We start from the raw sequence: 25,516 nt of genomic DNA on the forward strand, positions 1-25,516 counted from the left end.
CTAAAGACATCTGCTTCACTGTCTTTATAACGACATGCAGTACAATATCTTTACACATATCATGCAGAGTGATGGGTCAAAGGTGGAATGACTCAACCGTTTTACTCAACTCATGTCTTACATGGAGGACACAGGGTTTTTAAACCAAACTGCCAATTTATCTCGATGTCAATGACGCCTGTTTGAACAATAACTGCAAAGTTCACTGTTTTACTGTACGTAATATGAGCCAGTCATACATTAGGAACCCTAAATGTTACATTTCCATAAACTGAATCAAAATATCACACAAAGAACTTCTCTGTTTAGAGACACTAAATAGTTGAACTGGGTGATTCCATAATAGTGACAATTTGTGAGCGACAAACTATGACATGTGCTATGATGTCAGTGACACTCAGTGGGCACTGGGTTCTGTGAACACATCCTTGGGCGTAAGCACCTTGGTCAACCCCAGGACTGTCATACAACATCACTGCACGCTGTAGAAAACTGTCACACTGACCTATGATCTATTTATGGCCATTTGCATTTACACCAGTCTTATTGTCATGTTTTGTCATTAATTATCATGTCTTGTCCCTGTGCTTCCCCTTCTATTCGTTTCCCTCTGCTGGTCTTATTAGGTTCTTTCCCTCTTTCTATCCCTCTCTCTCCCCCTCCCTCTCTCACTCTCTCGCTCTCTCTTCTCTCTATCGTTCCGTTCCTGCTCCCAGCTGTTCCTATTCCCCTAATCAATCATTTAGTCTTCCCACACCTGTTCCCGATCCTTTTCCCTGATTAGAGTCCCTATTTCTCTCCTTGTTTTCCGTACCTGCCCTGTCGGATCCCTGTCTATATTCACCGTGCTGTGTCTATGTTTTGCCCTGTCGTGTCGTGTTTCCCTCAGATGCTGCGTGGTGAGCAGGTGTCTGAGTCTGCTAGGTTCAAGTGCCTTCCCGAGGCAACCTGCAGTTCTTGATCATGTCTCCAGTCTGTTCTCGTCTTTACGAGTAGTATTATGCCTTTTGTTTTGTTAAGTATCTTACTGGATTAAAAACTCTGTTTTCGCCAAGTCGCTTTTGGGTCCTCATTCACCTGCATGACAGAAGGATCCGACCAAGGAATGGACCCAGCGACTACAGACGCTCGTAACACTGCCGTCGAGATCCAAGGAGCCATGCTCGGCAGACACGAGCAGGAATTGTCTGCTGCTCGCCATGCCGTGGAGAACCTGGCCGCTCAGGTTTCCGACCTCTCTGGACAGTTCCAGAGTCTTCGTCTCGTGCCACCTGTTACTTCCTGGCCTGCCGAGCCTCCAGAACCTAGGGTTAATAACCCACCTTGCTACTCCGGGCAGCCCACTGAGTGCCGCTCCTTTCTCACCCAGTGTGAGATTGTGTTCTCTCTCCAACCCAACACATACTCTAGAGAGAGAGCTCGGGTTGCTTACGTCATTTCACTCCTTACTGGCCGGGCTCGAGAGTGGGGCACAGCTATCTGGGAGGCAAGGGCTGATTGCTCTAACAAATACCAGAACTTTAAAGAGGAGATGATTCGGGTTTTTGACCGTTCAGTTTTTGGTAGGGAGGCTTCTAGGGCCCTGGCTTCCCTATGCCAAGGTGATCGATCCATAACGGATTACTCTATTGAGTTTCGCACTCTTGCTGCCTCTAGTGAGTGGAACGAGCCGGCGCTGCTCGCTCGTTTTCTGGAGGGACTCCACGCAGTGGTTAAGGATGAGATTCTCTCCCGGGAGGTTCCTTCAGATGTGGACTCTTTGATTGCTCTCGCCATCCGCATAGAACGACGGGTAGATCTTCGTCACCAGGCTCGTGGAAGAGAGCTCGCATCAACGGTGTTTCCCTGCTCCGCATCGCAACCATCTCCCTCCTCTGGCGCAGAGACTGAGCCCATGCAGCTGGGAGGGATTCGCATCTCGACTAAGGAGAGGGAATGGAGGATCACCAACCGCCTGTGCCTCTATTGCGGATTTGATGGACATTTTGTCAATTCATGTCCAGTAAAAGGCCAGAGCTCATCAGTAAGCGGAGGGGTACTGGTGAGCGCTACTACTCAGGTCTCTTCATCTAGATCATGTACTACTATGTCGGTCCATCTACGCTGGACCGGTTCGGGTGCTACATGCAGTGCCTTGATTGACTCTGGGGCTGAGGGTTGTTTCATGGACGAAGCATGGGCTCGGAAACATGACATTCCTTTCAGACAGTTAGACAAGCCTACGCCCATGTTTGCCTTAGATGGTAGTCATCTTCCCAGTATCAGATTTGAGACACTACCTTTAACTCTCACAGTATCTGGTAACCACAGTGAGACTATTTCTTTTTTGATTTTTCGTTCACCTTTTACACCTGTTGTTTTGGGTCATCCCTGGCTAGTATGTCATAATCCTTCTATTAATTGGTCTAGTAATTCTATCCTATCCTGGAACGTTTCTTGTCATGTGAAGTGTTTAATGTCTGCCATCCCTCCCATTTCTTCTGTCCCCACTTCTCAGGAGGAACCTGGCGATTTGACAGGAGTGCCGGAGGAATATCATGATCTGCGCACGGTCTTCAGTCGGTCCCGAGCCAACTCCCTTCCTCCTCACCGGTCGTATGATTGTAGTATTGATCTCCTTCCGGGGACCACTCCTCCTCGGGGTAGACTATACTCTCTGTCGGCTCCCGAACGTAAGGCTCTCGAGGATTATTTATCTGTGTCTCTTGACGCCGGTACCATAGTGCCTTCTTCCTCTCCGGCCGGGGCGGGGTTCTTTTTGTTAAGAAGAAGGACGGTACTCTGCGCCCCTGCGTGGATTATCGAGGGCTGAATGACATAACGGTTAAGAATCGTTATCCGCTTCCCCTTATGTCATCAGCCTTCGAGATTCTGCAGGGAGCCAGGTGCTTTACTAAATTGGACCTTCGTAACGCTTACCATCTCGTGCGCATCAGAGAGGGGGACGAGTGGAAAACGGCGTTTAACACTCCGTTAGGGCATTTTGAGTACCGGGTTCTGCCGTTTGGTCTCGCCAATGCGCCAGCTGTTTTTCAGGCATTAGGTAATGATGTTCTGAGAGACATGCTGAACATCTTTGTTTTTGTCTATCTTGACGATATCCTGATTTTTTCACCGTCACTCGAGATTCATGTTCAGCACGTTCGACGTGTTCTACAGCGCCTTTTAGAGAATTGTCTCTACGTAAAGGCTGAGAAGTGCTCTTTTCATGTCTCCTCCGTTACTTTTCTCGGTTCCGTTATTTCCGCTGAAGGCATTCAGATGGATTCCGCTAAGGTCCAAGCTGTCAGTGATTGGCCCGTTCCAAGGTCACGTGTCGAGTTGCAGCGCTTTTTTAGGTTTCGCTAATTTCTATCGGCGTTTCATTCGTAATTTCGGTCAAGTTGCTGCCCCTCTCACAGCTCTTACTTCTGTCAAGACGTGTTTTAAGTGGTCCGGTTCCGCCCAGGGAGCTTTTGATCTTCTAAAAGAACGTTTTACGTCCGCTCCTATCCTCGTTACTCCTGACGTCACTAGACAATTCATTGTCGAGGTTGACGCTTCAGAGGTAGGCGTGGGAGCCATTCTATCCCAGCGCTTCCAGTCTGACGATAAGGTCCATCCTTGCGCTTATTTTTCTCATCGCCTGTCGCCATCTGAGCGCAACTATGATGTGGGTAACCGTGAATTGCTCGCCATCCGCTTAGCCCTAGGCGAATGGCGACAGTGGTTGGAGGGGGCGACCGTTCCTTTTGTCGTTTGGACAGACCATAAGAACCTTGAGTACATCCGTTCTGCCAAACGACTTAATGCCCGTCAAGCTCGTTGGGCGTTGTTTTTCGCTCGTTTCGAGTTTGTGATTTCTTACCGTCCGGGTAGCAAAAACACCAAGCCTGATGCCTTATCCCGTCTGTTTAGTTCTTCTGTGGCTTCTACTGATCCCGAGGGGATTCTTCCTTATGGGCGTGTTGTCGGGTTGACAGTCTGGGGAATTGAAAGACAGGTTAAGCAAGCACTCACGCACACTGCGTCGCCGCGCGCTTGTCCTAGTAACCTCCTTTTCGTTCCTGTTTCCACTCGTCTGGCTGTTCTTCAGTGGGCTCACTCTGCCAAGTTAGCTGGTCATCCCGGTGTTCGAGGCACTCTTGCGTCTATTCGCCAGCGCTTTTGGTGGCCGACTCAGGAGCGTGACACGCGCCGTTTCGTGGCTGCTTGTTCGGACTGCGCGCAGACTAAGTCGGGTAACTCTCCTCCTGCCGGTCGTCTCAGACCGCTCCCCATTCCTTCTCGACCATGGTCTCACATCGCCCTAGACTTCATTACCGGTCTGCCTTTGTCTGCGGGGAAGACTGTGATTCTTACGGTTGTCGATAGGTTCTCTAAGGCGGCACATTTCATTCCCTCGCTAAACTTCCTTCCGCTAAGGAGACGGCACAAATCATTATCGAGAATGTGTTCAGAATTCATGGCCTCCCGTTAGACGCCGTTTCAGACAGAGGTCCGCAATTCACGTCACAGTTTTGGAGGGAGTTCTGTCGTTTGATTGGTGCGTCCGTCAGTCTCTCTTCCGGGTTTCATCCCCAGTCTAACGGTCAAGCAGAGAGGGCCAATCAGACGATTGGTCGCATACTACGCAGCCTTTCTTTCAGAAACCCTGCGTCTTGGGCAGAACAGCTCCCCTGGGCAGAATACGCTCACAACTCGCTTCCTTCGTCTGCTACCGGGTTATCTCCGTTTCAGAGTAGTCTGGGTTACCAGCCTCCTCTGTTCTCATCCCAGCTTGCCGAGTCCAGCGTTCCCTCCGCTCAAGCGTTTGTCCAACGTTGTGAGCGCACCTGGAGGAGGGTGAGGTCTGCACTTTGCCGTTACAGGGCACAGACTGTGAGAGCCGCCAATAAACGCAGGATTAAGAGTCCAAGGTATTGTTGCGGCCAGAGAGTGTGGCTTTCCACTCGCAACCTTCCTCTTACGACAGCTTCTCGTAAGTTGACTCCGCGGTTCATTGGTCCGTTCCGTGTCTCCCAGGTCGTCAATCCTGTCGCTGTGCGACTGCTTCTTCCGCGACATCTTCGTCGCGTCCATCCTGTCTTCCATGTCTCCTGTGTCAAGCCCTTTCTTCGCACCCCGTTCGTCTTCCCTCCCCCCTCCCGTCCTTGTCGAGAGCGCACCTATTTACAAGGTACGTAAGATCATGGACATACGTTCTCGGGGACGGGGTCACCAATACTTAGTGGATTGGGAGGGTTACGGTCCTGAGGAGAGGAGTTGGGTTCCGTCTCGGGACGTGCTGGACCGTTCGCTTATTGATGATTTCCTCCGTTGCCGCCAGGGTTCCTCCTCGAGTGCGCCAGGAGGCGCTCGGTGAGTGGGGGGTACTGTCATGTTTTGTCATTAATTATCATGTCTTGTCCCTGTGCTTCCCCTTCTATTCGTTTCCCTCTGCTGGTCTTATTAGGTTCTTTCCCTCTTTCTATCCCTCTCTCTCCCCTCCCTCTCTCACTCTCTCGCTCTCTCTTCTCTCTATCGTTCCGTTCCTGCTCCCAGCTGTTCCTATTCCCCTAATCAATCATTTAGTCTTCCCACACCTGTTCCCGATCCTTTTCCCTGATTAGAGTCCCTATTTCTCTCCTTGTTTTCCGTACCTGCCCTGTCGGATCCCTGTCTATATTCACCGTGCTGTGTCTATGTTTTGCCCTGTCGTGTCGTGTTTCCCTCAGATGCTGCGTGGTGAGCAGGTGTCTGAGTCTGCTAGGTTCAAGTGCCTTCCCGAGGCAACCTGCAGTTCTTGATCATGTCTCCAGTCTGTTCTCGTCTTTACGAGTAGTATTATGCCTTTTGTTTTGTTAAGTATCTTACTGGATTAAAAACTCTGTTTTCGCCAAGTCGCTTTTGGGTCCTCATTCACCTGCATGACACTTATACCAACATTAATCATCAAATAAGGGACGGACTCTCTGGAAGAGTCATACTCTCTGGAATCACTTGCTAATGAGAATATGAGGGAGTCCCCCTCTTTGCTTTAGTTTAGAATTAAATAAGTTATAATTGGAGTTCCAGACATGGAGTTTGATTGTGAGTGGCAGGGAAGGTTCCCTCCTCTCTAAGGTGAATGATGTTGCCACTCGCCAGGATGCCTTGACATCGTCGGCAGTACACTCTCTCGGGAGAAGTCCCACCCTGTCCGTCTGGCTGGTAGAAGGTGTGGGAATCAATCTGCTAAATCCCATGAAACCACGTGTTCTCCAAACCACATCCAAAATGAATGTGATGGCCAAACACATAGACAATTTCACCATGACCAGTGAAACATTGATGACCAGAGTGTTGTGTTGAGTGACCGCTCACGGAAAATCGCTGTGAGGAAAAACCTTACAAAGCATCCTGTGTGATTAGTGTCTACCAGGTAAATAAGTGAAGCTGTGCTGTTCCTGTGTGGGGAAAATGTAAAAACAAACAATACCAGGCGTTTAACTTTGTACCATCCAGAGAGACTTTCGTCACACGGGCCTTTAACCTCAGCTGGAGGCTTCCTTTAAAAGAGATTATTGACAGGAAGAGGAGCCACGTTAAAGGTTTATTTACAGAACTAGCAGCCACATGGACAAAACCATACCTAGTGGAGTACTGAGACAACACTAGTCTTTCAGCACCTCACTTTTTAACTGTACTTAACAAAGCCAACCAGACATCTAGCAATTTATTAGTCACTCCTCCATCTTCCTCCCTGCAGGGAAGTCAAACAACTAGAAGAGAGACTCTACCAGTGGGGGCTCCTCATGGGAGGAAGAGGAGGACCATCCTCCTCAGGGAATTTGAGAAAAATGTAAGATAGTTTTAGATAAAACTATACTTCATATATTCACGTCACCAAATAATTGATTAAAACACACTGTTTTGCAAAGAAGGTCTACAGTAGCCTCAACAGCACTCTGTAGGACAGCACCACGGTGTAGCTGTTGAACAGCTAGTTTCTTTCCTGCTCAGGTTACATTGACTTCAATACAAAACCTAGGAGGCTTGTGGTTCTCACCTCCTTCCATAGACTTACACAGTAATTATGACAACTTCCGGAGGACGTCCTTCAACATGTCAGAGCTCTTACAGCATGAACTGACATGTTGTCCACCCAATCAAATGATCAGAAAATTAATCTAGTACTGAAAGCATAAGCTACAGCTAGGTAGCACTGCAGTGCATAAAATGTGATGAGAAGTTGACTCAAAGAGAGACCACTTTTGAACAGTTTTGAACAAATTAATTTCTTCAAAAATGAAGGAGAAGCGAGAGATGGAGAAAGCTAGCTCTATTTCATAGTTGTTTTTGTTTTTTTACTTTCACATACTTAGCAAGGGAATGCAGCTAGCTTGTTAAGCCTACTCAAACACTTGGCTCAAACAGAGAGGGATGCTATGTTGGCTCGCTGGTTATCCAACACTGGAACTCTTCCAAGTCACGGTAAGCGTTTGGTTTTATAGATGTATTGCCAACGGGGCCCGCCGGTGCAACTGCGAAAATGCCTTTGTGACTGTACTGCATGATTGTAGCGGGTTTATTAATGCATTAGTTCTAGTAGCTATGTTTGCTATGAAATTATATGGTGACAATGATGAAGGCTGTGTGTAGCGGTTAGCGGTTATGATATGAAGGTTTGGCTTGGAAAGGTTTTTTCGCCTGGTCTCAGACAACTGATGTATTGTGCACTGAATTCCACAAGTGAAGGGAAAAGATGAGGAGCGTGCATAGATGCAAGAAGAAATTATACAACGATCATTCTGTATTGTATGCATGTGTCTGCTATGAAAGTGAACTGTATTTGCGTGAGATCAGGGGTGTATTCATTCCGACGATTCTGCATATAATCTTTTCCTAAACAGAAGCACACGGAACAAAAACGGGGATAAAAATACCTACATTTGTCCAATAGACACTCTCGTTATCAACTGTTGTGACTTATAATTACACCCTAGATCAGCTAGATGCAGGCAAGAGTGTGCACGGTGGTATTGAATGTGTCAATGTTTGTCACCTAGATTACTCAAATTTCTCTCGACCTGTGCACCTACGTAGTAAACATTCATTCATAGGCTAGGTTGTAGCAACCTCGTGATGGGTACAGGGAACATTTGAGTATCATGTAGTAGCCTAAATCTATCGCTGTTACATTGAACTGGGTGAATGGAATATGAATGATAGTCATCCAATATGTTATAATAGAAATAAGGCCATGCTCATGAAAAAACATTTGCGTCCTCCCTCATCTTAAATGGCACCGACCGCCACTGGACTCTACCCCAATTAAAATACCCCCACCACCGATTCAGTTCATACAGAATCCTTTGTAAGCCCATACTAAGCATCCAATGTATATTCAATGTATTATGCTACAATAACTAACACTTCAAATTACTCTGGAAAGAACTGTATGCCCAACCAATTACTCATCAATGTGAGAGCACAAAATGAGCATTGTCAAGGTTTTTTATGGGAACTACTCACACTTTTCCTCAATCTTATTTTTCTTTACTCAAGAAACAACAAAAGCTTGGGCGAGTGAGTTCTGGGCTATAGAATGAGAGGACAGATTTACAGCCAGTCAGGGTCAAGGGTCATCCTGCTGGATGCTTTCTTTGGAGTGGTCTTTTCTCTCCTTCCTCCTTTCTTTCTTTGAGGTGTCCCCTCCGCTCCCACCCTTCCCCCTGCATTCCCCCATGGCCCGCTCTTTTGTTTAGATATAAATACAAACCAGACTCAGCCATGTCCCACACTGCCACACACACAAGCACATACAGTGCACTTGGAAAGTATTCATTTCCACATTTTGTTACGTTATAGCCTTATTCTAAAATTGATTCATTTGTTTTATAACCCTCATCAATCTACACACAATGACAAAGCCAAAACTGTTTTTTAGATGTTTTGCTAATAAAAAAAACGAACTGAAAAACCTTATTTACATAAGTATTCAGACCTTTTGCCATGAGACTCGAAATTGACCTCAGGTGCATCCTGTTTCAATTGATCATCCCTGAGATGTTTCCACAACTTGACTGGTGTTCACCTGTGGTAAATTCAATTGATTTGACATGATTTGGAAAGGCACACACCTGTCTATATAAAAACAAAACTGGCCGCTCAGCCAAACTGAGCAATCAGGGGAAAGGACCTTGGCCAGGGAGTTGACCAAGAACCCGATGATCACTGACAAAGTGCTAGAGTTCCTCTGTGGAGATGGGAGAACCTTCCAGAAGGACAACCATCTCTGCAGCACTCCACCAATCAGGCCTTTATGGTACAGTGGCCAGACGGAAGCCACTCCTCAATAAAAGGCACATGAAAGGCACCTAAAGTCTCTCAGAACATGAGAAACAAGATTCTCTGGAATGATGAAACCAAGATTGAACTCTTTGGCCTAAATGCCAAGCGTCACGTCTGTAGAAAACCTGGCACCATCCCTATGGTGAAGCATGGTGGTGGCAGCATCATGCTGTGGGGATTTATTTCAGCAGCAGCGACTGGGAGACTAGTCAGGATCGAGAGAAAGATGAATAGAGCAAAGTACAGAGAGGTCCTTGATGAAAACCTGCTCCAGAGCGCTCAGGACCTCAGACTGGGGTGAAGGTTCAACTTCTATCAGGACAATGACCTTAAGCACACAGCCAAGACACTGCAGGAGTGGCTTCGGGACAAGTCTCTGAATGTCCTTGAGTGGCCCAGCCAGAACCCGGATTTGAACCCGATCGAACATTTCTGGAGAGACCTGAAAATAGCTGTGCAGCAACTCTCCCCATCCAACCTGACAGAGCTTGAGAGGATGGGAAGAATGGGAGACACTCCTCTAATACAGGTGTGTCAAGCTTGTAGCATCATACCCAAGAAGACTCGAGGCTGTAATCGCTACCAAAGGTGCTTCAACAAAATACTGAGTCTGAATACTTATGTTAATGTGACATTTCCGTTTTTTATTTATAAAAAACGGTTTTTACTTTGTCATTATGAGGTATTGTGTGTAGATTGATGAGGAAAAGGTCAAGGAGTCTTAATACTTTCTTGAAGGCACTGTACATATGTATACACTTTTGCAGACACCCCCCCCCCAACACTCTTTATTTTATGCTTTTGGAAACTAGAGGTTGAGTTGATCTGAGCTGGCAATAAAATGGTGTTAGACTTAACAAAATAGGCATGAATAGGTATTAGAAATCTGCTCCTTTTATTCTTTGTCCCCAAAGCTCCCCAAAGCTCTAGGTGACCAGTTTTGATATCCTTTAGCCGTACCCTCATCCTACTCCTCCTCTGTTCCTCGGGTGATGTGGAGGTAAACCCAGGACCTGCGTGTCCCCAGGCGCCCTCATTTGTTGACTTCTGTGATCGAAAAAGCCTTGGTTTCATGCATGTCAACATCAGAAGCCTCCTCCCTAAGTTTGCTTAACTCACTGCTTAATCACACTCCGCCAACCCTGATGTCCTTGTTGTGTATGAATCGTGGCTTAGGAAGGCCACCAACAATTCTGAGATTTCCATCCCCAACTACAACATTTTCCGTCAAGATAGAACTACCAAAGGGGGAGGAGTTGCAATCTACTGCAGAGATAGCCTGCAAAGTTCTGTCATACTTTCCAGGTCTATACCCAAACAGTTTGAACTTCTAATTTTAAAAATGAACCTCTCCAGAAATAAGTCTCTCACTGTTGCCGCCTGCTATCGACCCCCCTCCACTCCCAGCTGTGCCCTGGGCACCATTTGTGAATTGATCGCCCCCCATCTAGCTTCAGAGTTCGTTCTGTTAGGTGTCCTAAACTGGGATATGCTTAACACCCCGGCAGTCCTACAATCTAAGCTAGATGCCCTCAATCTCACACAAATCATAAAGCAACCCACCAGGTACAACCCTAAATCCGTAAACATGGGCACCCTCATAGACATTATCCTGACCAACTTGCCCTCCAAATACACCTCCACTGTTTTCAATCAGGATCTCAGCGATCACTGCCTCATTGCCTGTATCCGCTATGGGTCCACGGTCAAACGACCACCCCTCATCACTGTCAAACGCTCCCTAAAACACTTCTGCGAGTAGGCCTTTCTAATTCACCTGGCCCGGGTATCGTGGAAGGATATTGACCTCATCCCGTCAGTCGAGGATTCCTGGTCATTCTTTAAAAGTAATTTCCTCACCACCTTAGATAAGCATGCACCTTTCAAAAAATGCAGAACTAAGAACAGATATAGCCCTTGGTTCACTCCAGACCTGACTGCCCTTGACCAGCACAAAAACATCCTATGGCAGACTGCAATAGCATCGAATAGTCCCCACGATATGCAACTGTTCAGGGAAGTCAGGAACCAATACACGCAGTCAGTCAGGAAAGCAAAGGCTAGCTTTTTCAAGCAGAAACTTTCATCCTGTAGTTCTAACTCCAAAATGTTTTGGGACACAGTAAAGTCCATGGAAAACAAGAGCACTCCTCCCAGCTGCCCACTGCACTGAGGCTAGGTAACACGGTCACCACTGATAAATCCATGATAATCAAACATTTCAATAAGCATTTCTCAACAGCTGGCCATGCCTTCCTCCTGGCTACTCCACACCCACCCCGCCGCAGCTACTCAACCAAGCCTCCCCAGCTTCTCCTTCACCCAAATCCAGACAGCAGATGTTCTAAAAGAGCTGCAAAACCTGGACCCGTATAAATCAGCTGGGCTTGAGAATCTGGACCCTCTCTTTCTAAAACTATCGGCTGCCATTGTTGAAACCCCTATTACCAGCCTGTTCAACCTCTCTTTCGTCTCGTCCGAGATCCCTAAAGTTTGGAAAGCTGCCGCGGTCATCCCCCGCTTCAAAGGGGGTGACACCCTAGACCCAAACTGTTACAGAACTATATCCATCCTGCCCTGCATATCTAAAGTATTTGAAAGGCAAGTTAATAAACAGATCACTGACCATTTCGAATCCCACCGTACCTTCTCTGTGCAATCTGGTTTCCGAGCCGGTCACGGGTGCACCTCAGCCACGCTCAAGATACTAAATGATATCATAACCGCCATCGATAAAAGACAGTACTGTGCAGCCGTCTTCATCAACCTGGCCAAGGCTGTCAATCACCGTATTCTTATCGGCAGACTCAATAGCTTTGGTTTTTCTAATGACTGCCGCGCCTGGTTCACCAACCACTTTGCAGACAGAGTTCAGTGTGTCTAATCGGAGGGCATGATTGTCCGGACCTCTGGCAGTCTCTATAGGGCAACCACAGGGTTCAATTCTCAGGCAGACTATTTTCTCTGTATATATCAATGATGTTGCTGCGGGCAATTCCCTGATCCACCTCTACGCAGGCGACACCATTCTGTATACTTCTGGCCCTTCCTTGGACACTGTGCTAACTAACCTCCAAACGAGCTTCAATGCCATACAACACTCCTTCCGTGGCCTCCAACTGCTCTTAAACACTAGTAAAACTAAATGCATGCTTTTCAACCGTTCGCTGCCTGCACCTGCCCGCCCGACTAGCATCACCACCCTGGATGGTTCCGACCTAGAATATGTGGACAACTATAAATACCTAGGTGTCTGGCTAGACTGTACTCTCCTTCCAGAATCATATTAAACATCTCCAATTCAAAATCAAATCTAGAAATCTGCTTTCTATTTCGCAAAACAAAGCCTTCTTCACTCACGCCGCCAAACTTACCCTAGTAAAAGTGACTATCCTACCGATCCTCGACTTCGGAGATGTCATCTACAAAATAGCTTCCAATACTCTACTCAGCAAACTGGATGCAGTCTATCACAGTGCCATCCGTTTTTTTTACCAAATCACCTTATACCACTCACCACTGCGACCTGTATGCTCTTGTTGGCTGGCACTCACTACATATTCATCGCCAGACCCACCTGCCCCAGGTCATCTATAAGTCTATGCTAGGTAAAGCTCCACCTTATCTCAGTTCACTGGTCACGATAACAACACCCACCCGTAGCACACGTTCCAGCAGGTATATCTCACTGATCATCCCCAAAGCCAACACCTCATTTGGCTGCCTTTCCTTCCAGTTCTCTGCTGCCAGTGACTGGAATGAATTGCAAAAATCGCTGAAGTTGGAGACTTATTTCCCTCACCAACTTTAAACATCAACTATCTGAGCAGCTAACCAATCGCTGCAGCTGTACATAGTCCATCTGTAAATAGCCCACCCAATCTACCTACCTCATCCCCATGCTGTTTTTATTTTATTTACTTTTCTGCTCTTTTGCACACCAGTATCTCTACTTGCACATCATCATCTGCTCATTTATCACTCCAGTGTTAATCTGCTAAATTGCAATTATTCGCTCCTATGGCCTATTTATTGCCTAACTCCTCATGCCTTTTGCACACAATGTATATAGACTTTCTTTTTTCTATTGTGTCATTGACTTGTTTATTGTATTATTGTCTTGTTTATTGTTTACTCCATGTGTAACTCCGTGTTGTTGTCTGTGTCACACTGCTTTGCTTTATCTTGGCCAGGTCGCAGTTGCAACTGAGAACTTGTTCTCAACTAGCCTACCTGGTTAAATAAAGGTGAAATAAAAAATAAAAAGATTAGGCTAATAAATATATGAGCAAGCTCATTAAAACTGTCAAAAGGCAGTTTGATTGCTTAATCATAGTCTAGAGCCCTGATTGGGTAGCTATGATTGGAAGATGAGACATAGTTAATTAAATGGGATGGTGGTCAGTGATAGCAGTGATGGTTGTGATAGTGATAGATGCCCTAGTGAGGATGTGATAGCACTGATTGTGTCCTTTGGATCTCAATGGCAGAAAAGCCTGGGGAAAATCGTTAGTACTAAAGCTGCAAACACATTCCCGAGATGAAGGGAATTGGGAAAGAAAACAACCATTGTTTGTTGGGAGCAACTTAGTTTGAGATGATTTCAGCTGATGTATCTGTGGCATGAAAACAAGATGAGTGGACTGGAGTGAGGATTCAATCTCAAATACAGGGAGGGCAAGAGGAGGATAGGGAGAGAGCGGGAAAGATAGGTAGGGGAGAGTCTCTAAGTGGGAGAAAGACAAGAGCCAAACAGACAAGTAGATGTAGAGAAACAGAAAGAAAAGGAGGGAGGGAGAAGGGGGTAGATGGAGTGTGTGTAACTGTGCCAGGTTTCTGCGCTAGTCTGTTGGTAAGGAAACAGACGGGAATGTGTGGCTCTCCAGTTAAAGGCAATTTAATGAACATCCACTCTGGGATACTGTTACCACTGGGATCTGGGGGAGCAGACTGGCCTTGTGTGGATCTGGTAGACTGGTGTTTATCTTACACCGTTTTATGTGACGTTCAATGACAGTTGATGAATTTAACTAAACAATAATGATAATATATTGTCTTATTATGGCAGGGCCACTGACCTGTATGGCTGCGGATGTGGACCCTCAACGTGCCGTTGCTGGCGAACTTCTGTCCGCAGTATGGGCAGATCTTCTCCTTTTCCCCTGTGTGCGTCTGGTACAGCAAAGATCAGAAAACATATTGTCGGTATTTAGGAAAGACAATTGTAACATTCAGTGGTACATCTTTCCCTTGTTACAAAGCACATGATGATCACTGCTGGAGCATACCAACCACTTGGATACTATTAGCTCTGCTAAAACTCTTGGATACTAAACAGAGAAACTTTGAACGGTTCCATTCCAGTTAAATGCCCTATGGTTATATGCCATTTACAACGTCTTTTTAAATAAAGTGTTGGATAAGCTGTCAAAGTTGTTTAATATATATTGTCACTCAAAAGCGACAAAGCCTCAAAGCCGACCCCCTTTCAGGGTGTATTCAAGGGTGGTCTTCTGACAAATATTTGATGTCAGTCATTTAACCAGAGATCTGTTCAGCACTGGGAGTGCCCATTGAGACACCAGACCTCCCTGGTGCTAGACAGGAATCTGCATGGCGCAGATAGAGCTAGACACTGTTACTAACACTGGTGTTGATATGAACTGTACAGCTCTCCAATTGGAACTCTACGGGCTCTGAATTCTACAGCTCGCCAATGGAAACTCTACAGGCTCTGAACTCCACTGCTCTCTAGTGAGAACTCTGTGAGCTCTGAACTCTACAGCTCTCCAGTGGGAACTCTCCAGCTCTCCAATTGGAACTCTACAGGCTGACATTAGGGTGGTTTCAGTCTCTCTGCGGAAAGCTGGATTAAAGAATCGAAACGATTCAGCAGGCCTATCATTAGAGTCAAAGAGCCAGGAGGTTGAGGGTGAGGAGCAGGGTGGAGACCAGAAGGGATCTGCTCTGCCTGCATTCCTCTTCCCCTCCTCGACCTGCCCTCTCCCTCCTCCTGTCCTCGCTTCGAAAAACACACTCAGGTCAGTCTTTTCTCCGAGGTCCAGATTGACGGGCACTGTATGTATACACAGCAGAAAATGTGTGCAAAAAGAGGAGCGTGCTGCACCCCTCAGCAAGGCCAAATGTCTCTCACCCTCCCTCATTCTCCTTGACTTCCTCTCTCTCATTAGTTCTTTCTTTCTCTTTCTTCCTGCTGAAAGGTAAGTAATGATGTGAATTCTGCTGCTGGCCTGATGTAAATTCCCCAGAATAAACACAACTATTAGAAGCTCAAATTCTGTGTGACAGTTTAAACAGCAATACAACAATACAGACAGGAATACCACCTTTCCTTTCCACCATCCTTTTCTCTCCACCCCCCCCCCATCACCCCCACGCTATCGGCATTAGGTTACATAAACCCTTTCCTTTACTCTCCCTCTCTGAGACACACAAACACGGACAGATGTCTCCCAGATGCCTCAATGTACAGTTGTTTGGTTTGTTGTTTGCATTGTTACTTCATAAAAGGCTTCATTTTTTTCACTGGGGAACATTATGTTCCAAAACAGACCTTGGGAAAGTATTGGGGTTATACATAAACATTACACCATCCTTTTAATACGAATAGTGCGGAGGTGACATTAATAACTTGGCTAACACCTCCATCATTTTTTCACACACAAAACATAAACACAAACAAATGCAGTGCAGAATAATCAATGTACAGGTACTGTACAGGTAGTGCACACACACCGCACAAATGCTCCATGTACACAAATCTCTGCCTTTAAGAATGATTACGGCAATTTAAGGGTGTTCTGAGAGGAAGACTAAACTGGGTCTGCCAGGGAAACACATCATTACTGTTCATTTTCAGATCAACCTGGCAGCTGAGAGGACACCCAGACAGCACACTGACAAATACACCTGGAGGAAAACAAACACAGATGACAGGAACAAGACGATCCATAGTCTCTTGCCACGAGTGGAATAGGAAATGGAGGATAAAGACTGTCCTCTGTATAGTATACTACGGCACATAGAGCACTATGTACTCCATGTTTTCCTCAGATCCCCAGTCAGAGTTCTGCGTTGTGTCCCAGATGGCACCATTTTCCATATTTAGTGCACTACTTTTAACCAGAGGTTTGGGCTCTTTTGACCAGGGCCCTGGGTTAAAAGTAGTGCACTACAAAGGAAATAGGGTGCCATTTGGGACCCGGACCTGGTGTTCAGTCCCAGCCAGGTTTCTGAGGTCAGCTACCTGTCTTTAATTTAACCGAGCACTCTCTCAGCAGTCTCCAGTCTCTGAACACCGACCGACCGAGAGACAACTCATGTGCCTGTCTGTTTTCAGTCCTACTGTGCTAAGGCCATGTTATGTTTGATTTGTTTCTTTTGCCATGAGCCAAGAAACTGTTTGGTCTCAATCTGATCCATAAACCAAGCGGGCAATGTCAGATTGAGGCTGGTAATCTGCTCTGGGATCTGTCCTGTGCTTTGAAACCCTGTGGAGCTAATGTACTAAATGCCATGTGTAATTTACAAACAGAGACCGGATGATTCCTGGGCTGCATTGGGAACAATGGTGGAGGATGACTATACACTGTAGCCTAGTTCCGGTCCAGCATACAAGAGAGATCACAAGAAAACATCAAATGTAAATATTCTCTACTTTTCTTTAAAGGAAAAATCCACCCAAAACCACTCATTCCTTTCATTTACAGTGTTAACACTAATATGTGAGAACAACATTTGTTGTGAACAAATGTTTCCTTTTGGCGTTATAAATAAGGTTGGTAGCAACATGGAAATTCATCGTGGAAATCTGTTGCAGCTCAAGTCGACTACAAAATCCACAATGCAACTATGAAAATCAGGACCACTTTTAAAGAAAAGTGGCAATGCATCTCTCTAGTGGGTTGATCCCGGGCTGGCTTGCACGCATGACTAGTTAGTTAAATGGCATATATTATATTATTATTATATTATTATATTATTATTATTATTATTATATTATTATTATTATTATTACTAGTTAGTTAGCAAACGTAGCTACACACAATAAAACCAAAGACAATATCAGCATGTGACGTAGTTAGCTGTACAATCGCCTAAACAAACTGCACTATCAGTTTAGGAGTCTACAACCTCACCATGTTCAATCTGCAGATCGATGTGCCTCAGAGTGGAGTCTAACATTTGCAGCGGCAGATAGAATTTTGAGGAGATGGGAATGTTGCCCGTGCTAAAGTCATTGGGGGCACCGGTGCATTCTGGACAATCCTGGGACAAGGAGCGCTCTCCTTCAAAGAGTGAATGAGAGTCTATTGGGCGCTAGCTCAAAAACTCAACATTAGCATGAATTTCATAAACAAGAAGTATAACATGACAAATCTTTTCCGAGATTGGAGATAATTAACTCGCCATTTGTAGTATCGTATAGCTTTGGAATCGTGACAACAGGCACCTTCCTCAACATATACACTGACTTTGAGAATGCATTGTGTGACGGTAAGTTTAGCAACCGCGTCACGCAGCATGACAACGTGAACGCGATTGGCCGACAGTCTGCTGGTTTGGGAGTTATACGTTCCTTGATTTATGGAATTGTTCAATTCAATTTCAGGTGTTTTATTGGCATGGGAAACATGTTTACAATGCCAAACCAAGTAAAATAGATAATAAACTAAAGTGAAATAAACCATTAAAAAATGTATAGTAAACACAAATGTTCCAAAAGAATAAAGACATTTCAAATGTCATATGTCCATATACAGTTTTGTATATAATATTTAGAATGGTGTTTGTTCTTCACTGGTTGTCCTTTTCTTGTGGTAACAGGTCATAAATCTTGTGATTCAACACTGGTATTTCACCCAATAGATATGGGAGTTTATCAAAATTTGATTTGTTTCTCCTTTCTATCTCCAGGGCGGCAGGTAGCCTAGTGGTTAGAGCGTTGGACTTGTAACCGAGCTGACAAGGTAAAAATCTGTGCATCTGAACAAGCCGTTAACCCACTTTTCCTTGGGCATCATTGAAAATAAGAATTTGTTCTTTACTGACTTGCCTAGTTAAATAAAAGGTAAAAATATCATATCTAAAAAAGTACGTTCAATGGCTCATTTGAGAGAAGACATCGACCAGTATTGAAATCTGACATGTATGATAGATGTTTTTCGCTATCTAAAAGTCCTATTCTTATTAACTTCCAGTGTAGTGATAAGAGACTTTACTATGGTGGTATGTAATACTGGCCATATTTCTACCTGCTTGAACCCCTATAACTCAGATACACATGAAAACATTAAATGACCCACGGAATCGACAGAACATCACTCAGAGATACACAAAAACAATATAACGTTCAAAATGGATGAACCTATCCTTTAACATTTGAAGGACATTCTTACATAGGAAATGTAGGAAGAAACACAAACATACAGGATCATTATTTTGAAAGAGGATTTGCTTCTAGGAGAGACTGACAATGTCTGGACTGGGCTCTACAGTACGTCAGACTGGCTGAACTCACCTTCTTGTGGCTCTTGAGAACAGAGGGGGTGACGAAAGCCTTCTCACACAGGTCACATTTGTACTTCTTGTGTCCGTCGTGCACCACCTGGATGTGCACGTTGAGCGTGTCTTTCCTCTTGAAGGTGGCGTCACACTGGTCACACTTGAATGTCCTCTCACCTTCAGAAATGACAAAAGACCACCACAACACAGTAAAGAAAGAGCAACTTTCTGTCACTTATTTCTGCACCCTCTTATTTTCTGGGGAGAATGACAAGAAAGACAGGGATCCATTGTTGTATCTGTGAAAGCATAACCATCACTCACAGTAGGCCTGAAAACAATTTCTCCAGGCCAATTGTATGGGCTAAAGAACATTGTGTCTTACATTACTGTTCCCTGCAATTTTCTTTACAAATTATCTGGACTGTACTTATTTTTATACCTTTACCTTGTACCCTTTCTCAAAAATGATGCTCATCTTGCATCCATAGCAACCCAGACTGAAGGAGAGGACAGAAACAGACCGACGCTGATCATACAGAGCTGCTTGCTCTTTGAATACGTCTCTTATTTCACAGCAATAAAAACACCAACCAACACTTACATTTTTCATTCACTTAAAAACATTAAAAACACCAGACATCACTCTGACATTAAACAAAAGCACATTGTCAGCTGTTCCCAAACCAGAGCCATATAGACTATAGCATGGTGTTATTCTTTACGCCTTAACTCAGTGACTCCATACAACAGAGGCTTTTGTTGAAAAGTGCCTTTTTCCATTATAGAGGGATCAGTGGGTTGGTTTCCATCAAGTGGTTTGGAGAGCGTGTATGCTTGGCAGAGTGAGCCTTGGCCCCAAACGTGTGTTCATTCTCCCATTACGAAGAATGAACATGATGGTCAGCACAATAAAGTAGGACACAAGTAGAGGCCTGTGTCCTTTAATGCTCTAGTAGTCAAATAAAACCATTCCCTCCATTAATATTAAAGTCAGGTACTCAACCAGACACAGACTTCATTAATGCTGAGGTTTTAAGACATTCACAAACATGACTGATTATGAGATGAAGGGTTATTCTGTGGAGGGCTTAACACAGAGAGTGACATTTGACCCTACTTTAAAGGTCAAATCAAAGCGTATTGGTCATATGCACACCGTCAGTGGCGTGTGTTCATGGATGCCAAGGGAAGCCAGGTTTCCTCAAAAAATGTTTACCAAGAAATGTTGTCTCTGTGTTGTCATAATTGTCCTTCAATTCGCAAGAGGCTGAATGTATCTCACTGGAGAAAGCATCCGAGCGAGCGAAACAGAGCCCCTCTGTCTCTGTATGTGTAGGCCATCTATCTGATGCGGTCTGGTCATAAAGAGTATGACATTGTTGCCGCCCGCAGCATTGAATGCAAGGGAAGCCAGTGAGTATTTGGCCTCCCATGATAAAAAAGTATTAAATAATAGCCAATTACTGTTGAGCTAAACTGAGTGAGTTCAACTGTTAATGGTCCTGCCGCACCAACAAAAAGTGTCAAGACATGCCAGCTGGGATTTGGCTTCACTCCTATCACAGAGAAATATTTAATCGACAGAAACAACTTGAATTGTTGCGTCTCGTTGTGTTGTCCTCCGGTGGCTGGCCCAGCTAGCTAAAATTGGCCCTTTCTTAAATTTGCCATGGATGGGGATCGGGATTTGAACTTGTGTTTTTACTTTATTCTCCATACTGGCCAATGATTATAACAGCAATTCTGATCCTACCATAAAATACATTGTGCCCCTGGACTGAGAGGATGAAAGCTAGATGTAGAAGGCTAATGTTAACTAGCTAACGTTGCTCATGAAATGAAGTTAGGCTAGCGAGCAAGCATTTTAGCAAGGTAGGCTAGAACAACAACAAAAATAAAAGACTGTACTGTAATAACAGTCATAGACTGTTTCGTCAACATGAAAGGATGGAGGATGGCATTGGCGTTTCTCTACAAGTAGGGTGAGTCAACATGTTTTGTCTACTTGTACAAACGCGCACACAAACACACACACACACACACACACACACACACACACACACACACACACACACACACACACACACACACACACACACACACACACACACACACACACACACACACACACACACACACACACGACAAATCAGAACCATGGACAGCCACATCATATTTAGCTTACGTTGATTGGACTAAATTGTTTTTGGTATCTTTTAGTTGTCACTGTATTAAACTAAGCAGAGGTGTTTTGATGATGTTGAAATGGTGCTGAAATAGTGGAGGCAGCTCCTGTTTCCTTTGTGACTTTCAGTAACTCGACGTGGTTCTAAATCAATAGAAGTGTAGTAATCTGAAAATGTAGGAAACATGAACTTTCTTGACCATGCTGTAGGTTATGTAACTGTTTGTTACATGCTATATGCTTTGTGGACTTCACCGAATAAATGTTGCTCTCCGGTTTTGTGATGAAACAAAGGTGTGGTTGAATTCATTCTGCCACTGTGTCTTCTTATTTCGAGCTTCGGAGTGGTGCAGCGGTCTAAGACACTGCATCTAAGTGCAAGAGGCTTCACTGAAGTTTCTGGTTTGAATACAGGCTACATCACATCTGGCCGTGACTGTGAGTCCCATAGGGCGGCGCACAATTGGCCAGCGTCGTCTGGGTTTGGCCATCATTGTAAATAAGAATTTGTTCTTAACTGACTTGCCTAGTTAAATAAAGGTAAAATATATAGTGGGGCAAAAAGTATTTAGTCAGCCACCAATTGTGTAAGTTCTCCCACTTAAAAAGATGAGATGCCTGTAATTTTCATCATAGGTACACTTCAACTATAAAAACAGCCCCAAAGCATGATGTTTCCACCCCCATGCTTCACAGAAGGTATGGTGTTCTTTGGATGCAACTCAGCATTCTTTGTCCTCCAAACACGACAAGTTGAGTTTTTACCAAAAAGTTATATTTTGTTTTCATCTGACCATATGACATTCTCCCAATCTTCTTCTGGATCATCCAAATGCTCTCTAGCAAACTTCAGACGGGCCTGGACATGTACTGGCTTAAGCAGGGGGACACATCTGGCACTGCAGGATTTGAGTCCATGGCGGCGTAGTGTGTTACTGATGGTAGGCTTTGTTACTTTGGTCCCAGCTCTCTGCAGGTCATTCACTAGGTCATTCACTAGGTCCCCCCGTGTGGTTCTGGGATTTTTGCTCACCGTACTTGTGATCAATTTGACCCCACGTTGTGAGATCTTGCGTGCAGCCCCAGATCGAGGGAGATTATCAGTGGTCTTGTATGTCTTCCATTTACTAATAATTGCTCCCACAGTTGATTTCTTCAAACCAAGCTGCTTACCGATTGCAGATTCAGTCTTCCCAGCCTGGTGCAGGTCTACAATTTTGTTTCTGGTGTCCTTTGACAGCTCTTTGGTCTTGGCCATAGTGGAGTTTGGAGTGTGACTGTTTGAGGTTGTGGACAGGTGTCTTTTATACTGATAACAAGTTCAAACAGGTGCCATTAATACAGGTAACGAGTGGAGGACAGAGGAGCCTCTTAAAGAAGAAGTTACAGGTCTGTGAGAGCCAGAAATCTTGCTTATTTGTAGGTGACCAAATACTTATTTTCCACTATAATTTGCAAATAAATTCATTAAAAATCCTACAATGTGATTTTCTGGATTTTTTTTCTCATTTTGTCTGTCATAGTTGAAGTGTACCTATGATGAAAATTACAGGCCTCTCTCATCTCTTTAAGTGGGAGAACTTGCACAATTGGTGGCTGGCTAAATACGTTTTTTGCCCCACTGTATATTATTGTCTCTGCCTTTAGGCCTATTTACAGTATCACGGTCGCAAGGCATATGAAATAACAGGTTATAGAGAAAAAACACAATTATCACAACACATAGGTTGTAATATCACTTTTTTTCTGGCCTGGCTTCACCAGTGATTTTACCCATGCACCGCTACTGCACACACGCGTTGCAAAAAATAAAGATTTCCCTAATAATGCTGTTTATTTACATGGACACATCTGAAAATCAGGCCACCTGATTGGACTTTGATAAATGCAGAAAATCAAAATAAAAGTTCCACCACCGTGACCATGTTATGTTTGGGAAGCCTATTTGATTCTTTTGAGTTCGAAACTATACAATTTGTTCAGTTCTTCCCAAATTCACTTCACTCATGCAAAATAGGGAAGGTAGCGCTGCTGGTGCTAGCACATGTGCAGATCAAATACACCTCTGCAACTCTGATTAAGGTGTCTACATGCCCTAACAACTCGAAAGAATGTTTAGAAACCCAGGTGTTTTAATCAGCATATGCTTACTTCGATTATGACCTTACAGCGTTTAAGATAAGCAGAGTAAGGTGTTTAAGTGAGTAATGCCATACTCGGCCTACTGCCATAATCAGTTTACTATCAAATTATGAGTGTGCATGTAAATGTACTCCATGTCTGTGTCATTTAATCTCAGTATTCACTTATTTCAGCAATTTTGCGGGTTTATTTTTGTGAAGAATGATTTATTTGTTTTACTTGCATGTCCTAGATAATTACAGTATCAAGATACAATACAAATATGTAAAGTTCAATAGGAAGAAAACAAACTGTAAATGTAGAAAAATAAAAATAAAACATACAAATAAAAAATATTCTAAACAGATTAAAAGACAAATATGTTTCAGTATTTCCAAATACAAATCGATCTATTCAAATTTAATTCTCAAAGGCTACCAACCCAGAGCCACATAGGAAAATAGATTAAAGACTGAGCATGGCAATGCTATCTCCCATCCGCACGACCAAACATTGTTGTTAAGGACATGAATATCTTGAGGATAATGGGAAACATCCGAGAATTAGTCTCTCCACCTTACAATGCCCCAAAAGGTTTGGAGGGTTCTCTCCCCCTTTTAAACTCTACTATGGGGCATTTCAGCTGAGGTCACTGAGTATTTGGCTTGACTCTCCATCTGATGTGCCTTGGTGGAAAATAGAGGAGTCCAAGTCTCATGTAATTAGAATTCAGCACCTTCCTTGTTCTGGGTTAAAGCATATAAATGCCCATAAATGTATTCATTATCAATTTACTGACAGGTTTTATTTTACCCCAGAGCAAAAGTTCAAGATGAAGCCTATGGATAGTGATTTATGTAATAAATGTACCCAATCTGAGCTGGGCAATAATATGTTTATGTTTTGGAGCTGTGTACCAGTGAAGTATCTTTGGGTTCATTTAGTTAATATTTGAATTGTTATTCTTGGCAGGAGCCTACCTGTTTGCCCATCCCTGCTCCTGCTGGGTTGCAGCCCTAGCATTTAGTTATCTTATGAAGAGAGGCGGATTGTTATGGCTGCCATAACAGCAGGAAGAAAAACGATTCTAAGGAGTAGGTTTGAACCGGGTATTGCCCTTTGCAGATGTTGGTTGCTTATGAACTTGGACATTGCACAGCTGGAAAGATTCACTGCCAGACTGTGGGGCCAAGCCCGAAACTCTGGTCAATTGGTCACATGGTATCTCCCACTTGCAAGAGCTAATTTAAAGAATGAAGATGGGGGAGGAAGGGGAAGCATTGGAAACAGGACATTTATACATGGGAGGACATTCATTTTTATAACCAAAACCTTTTTTTCCCAATATCATTACTTTTTCTTCTCATTCATCATGAGTTGCAAATTGGATCGAATTTGAATGCCCAGGTATGTAAATCCCTTATATTCTAAAGTGATAGGTAAAGAGGGTACCGTAATTTCCGGACTATAAGCCGCTACTTTATTCCCACACTTTGAACCTCGCGGTTTATACAATGACGCGGCTAATTTATGGATTTTTCCCGCTTTCACAAGATTCATGCCGCCAAAAAACTGAGCACCGTCACATAATGTGACGTAAATCGAGCGCACTCAAACTTCCCATCATTCTGATTACGGTAGTAATTTTGTCACCCTCATCATGGCAAAGACACGGAGAAATGCATATGATGCAGCTTTCAAGTTAAAGGCGATCGATCTGGCTGTTGGAAAAGGAAATAGAGCTGCTGCATGGGAGCTTGGCCTTAATGAGCCGATGATAAGACGTTGGAAACAGCAGCGTGAGGAAGTGACTCAGTGCAGAAAGACAACAAAAGCTTTCAGAGAGAAGAAAAGCAGATGGCCCAAAGTATTTACAGCCACTCAACATCAGTGTAAATCGTGCATTTAAGGTGGCGCTCCTTGTTCAGTGGGAGGCTTGGATGACAAGTGGGGAGAAATCCTTCACTAAAACAGGCCGCAGGCGAAGAGCATCTTATGGTCAAGTCTGCCAGTGGGTCCTGACAGCGTGGAGCATTGTCAAAAAATCCACTATCATCAACGGGTTTCGAAAGGCTGGACTGCTGCGTGTTGAAGGGGCAACATGAGCTCAGCGGAGTATTTGCCTCCGGATGAAAGTGACGAGAGCGACAATGAAAACGATCCAACATCGGACGAAGCAATTCTGAGGCTATTCAACTCCGACACCGAAGGAGATGACTTCAGTGGTTTCAGTGCACAGGAGGAGGAAGAGATAGTGACCAATGACTTTCTTGGTAGGCTACTGTTTTAATTTTTGTTACAAGCCGTGTTTCGTTAAAGCCTATTTATTTGTGTTACAAGCCGTGTTTCGTTAAAGCCTATTTATTTGTGTTACAACGCCGTGTTTCG

At 44.3% G+C, this 25,516-nt stretch overlaps 1 protein-coding gene across 1 annotated transcript in view; it reads right to left on the reverse strand.

The window, feature by feature from the left end:
* The window catches only part of LOC124037832 (PR domain zinc finger protein 5-like), a 77,311-nt gene that overhangs the window by 19,471 nt on the left and 32,324 nt on the right, over nucleotides 1-25,516 (reverse strand). The window contains exons 12-13 of the mRNA XM_046352946.1: nucleotides 18,836-18,996; nucleotides 14,373-14,466 (exon numbers count right to left, since the gene is read on the reverse strand). Of these exons, the coding sequence (XP_046208902.1) occupies nucleotides 14,373-14,466; nucleotides 18,836-18,996 (255 nt within the window). The remainder of the gene's footprint in view (nucleotides 1-14,372; nucleotides 14,467-18,835; nucleotides 18,997-25,516) is intronic.

This window comes from Oncorhynchus gorbuscha, linkage group LG06 (genome assembly GCF_021184085.1).
Source record: "Oncorhynchus gorbuscha isolate QuinsamMale2020 ecotype Even-year linkage group LG06, OgorEven_v1.0, whole genome shotgun sequence".
Taxonomy (NCBI): Eukaryota; Metazoa; Chordata; class Actinopteri; order Salmoniformes; family Salmonidae; genus Oncorhynchus; species Oncorhynchus gorbuscha.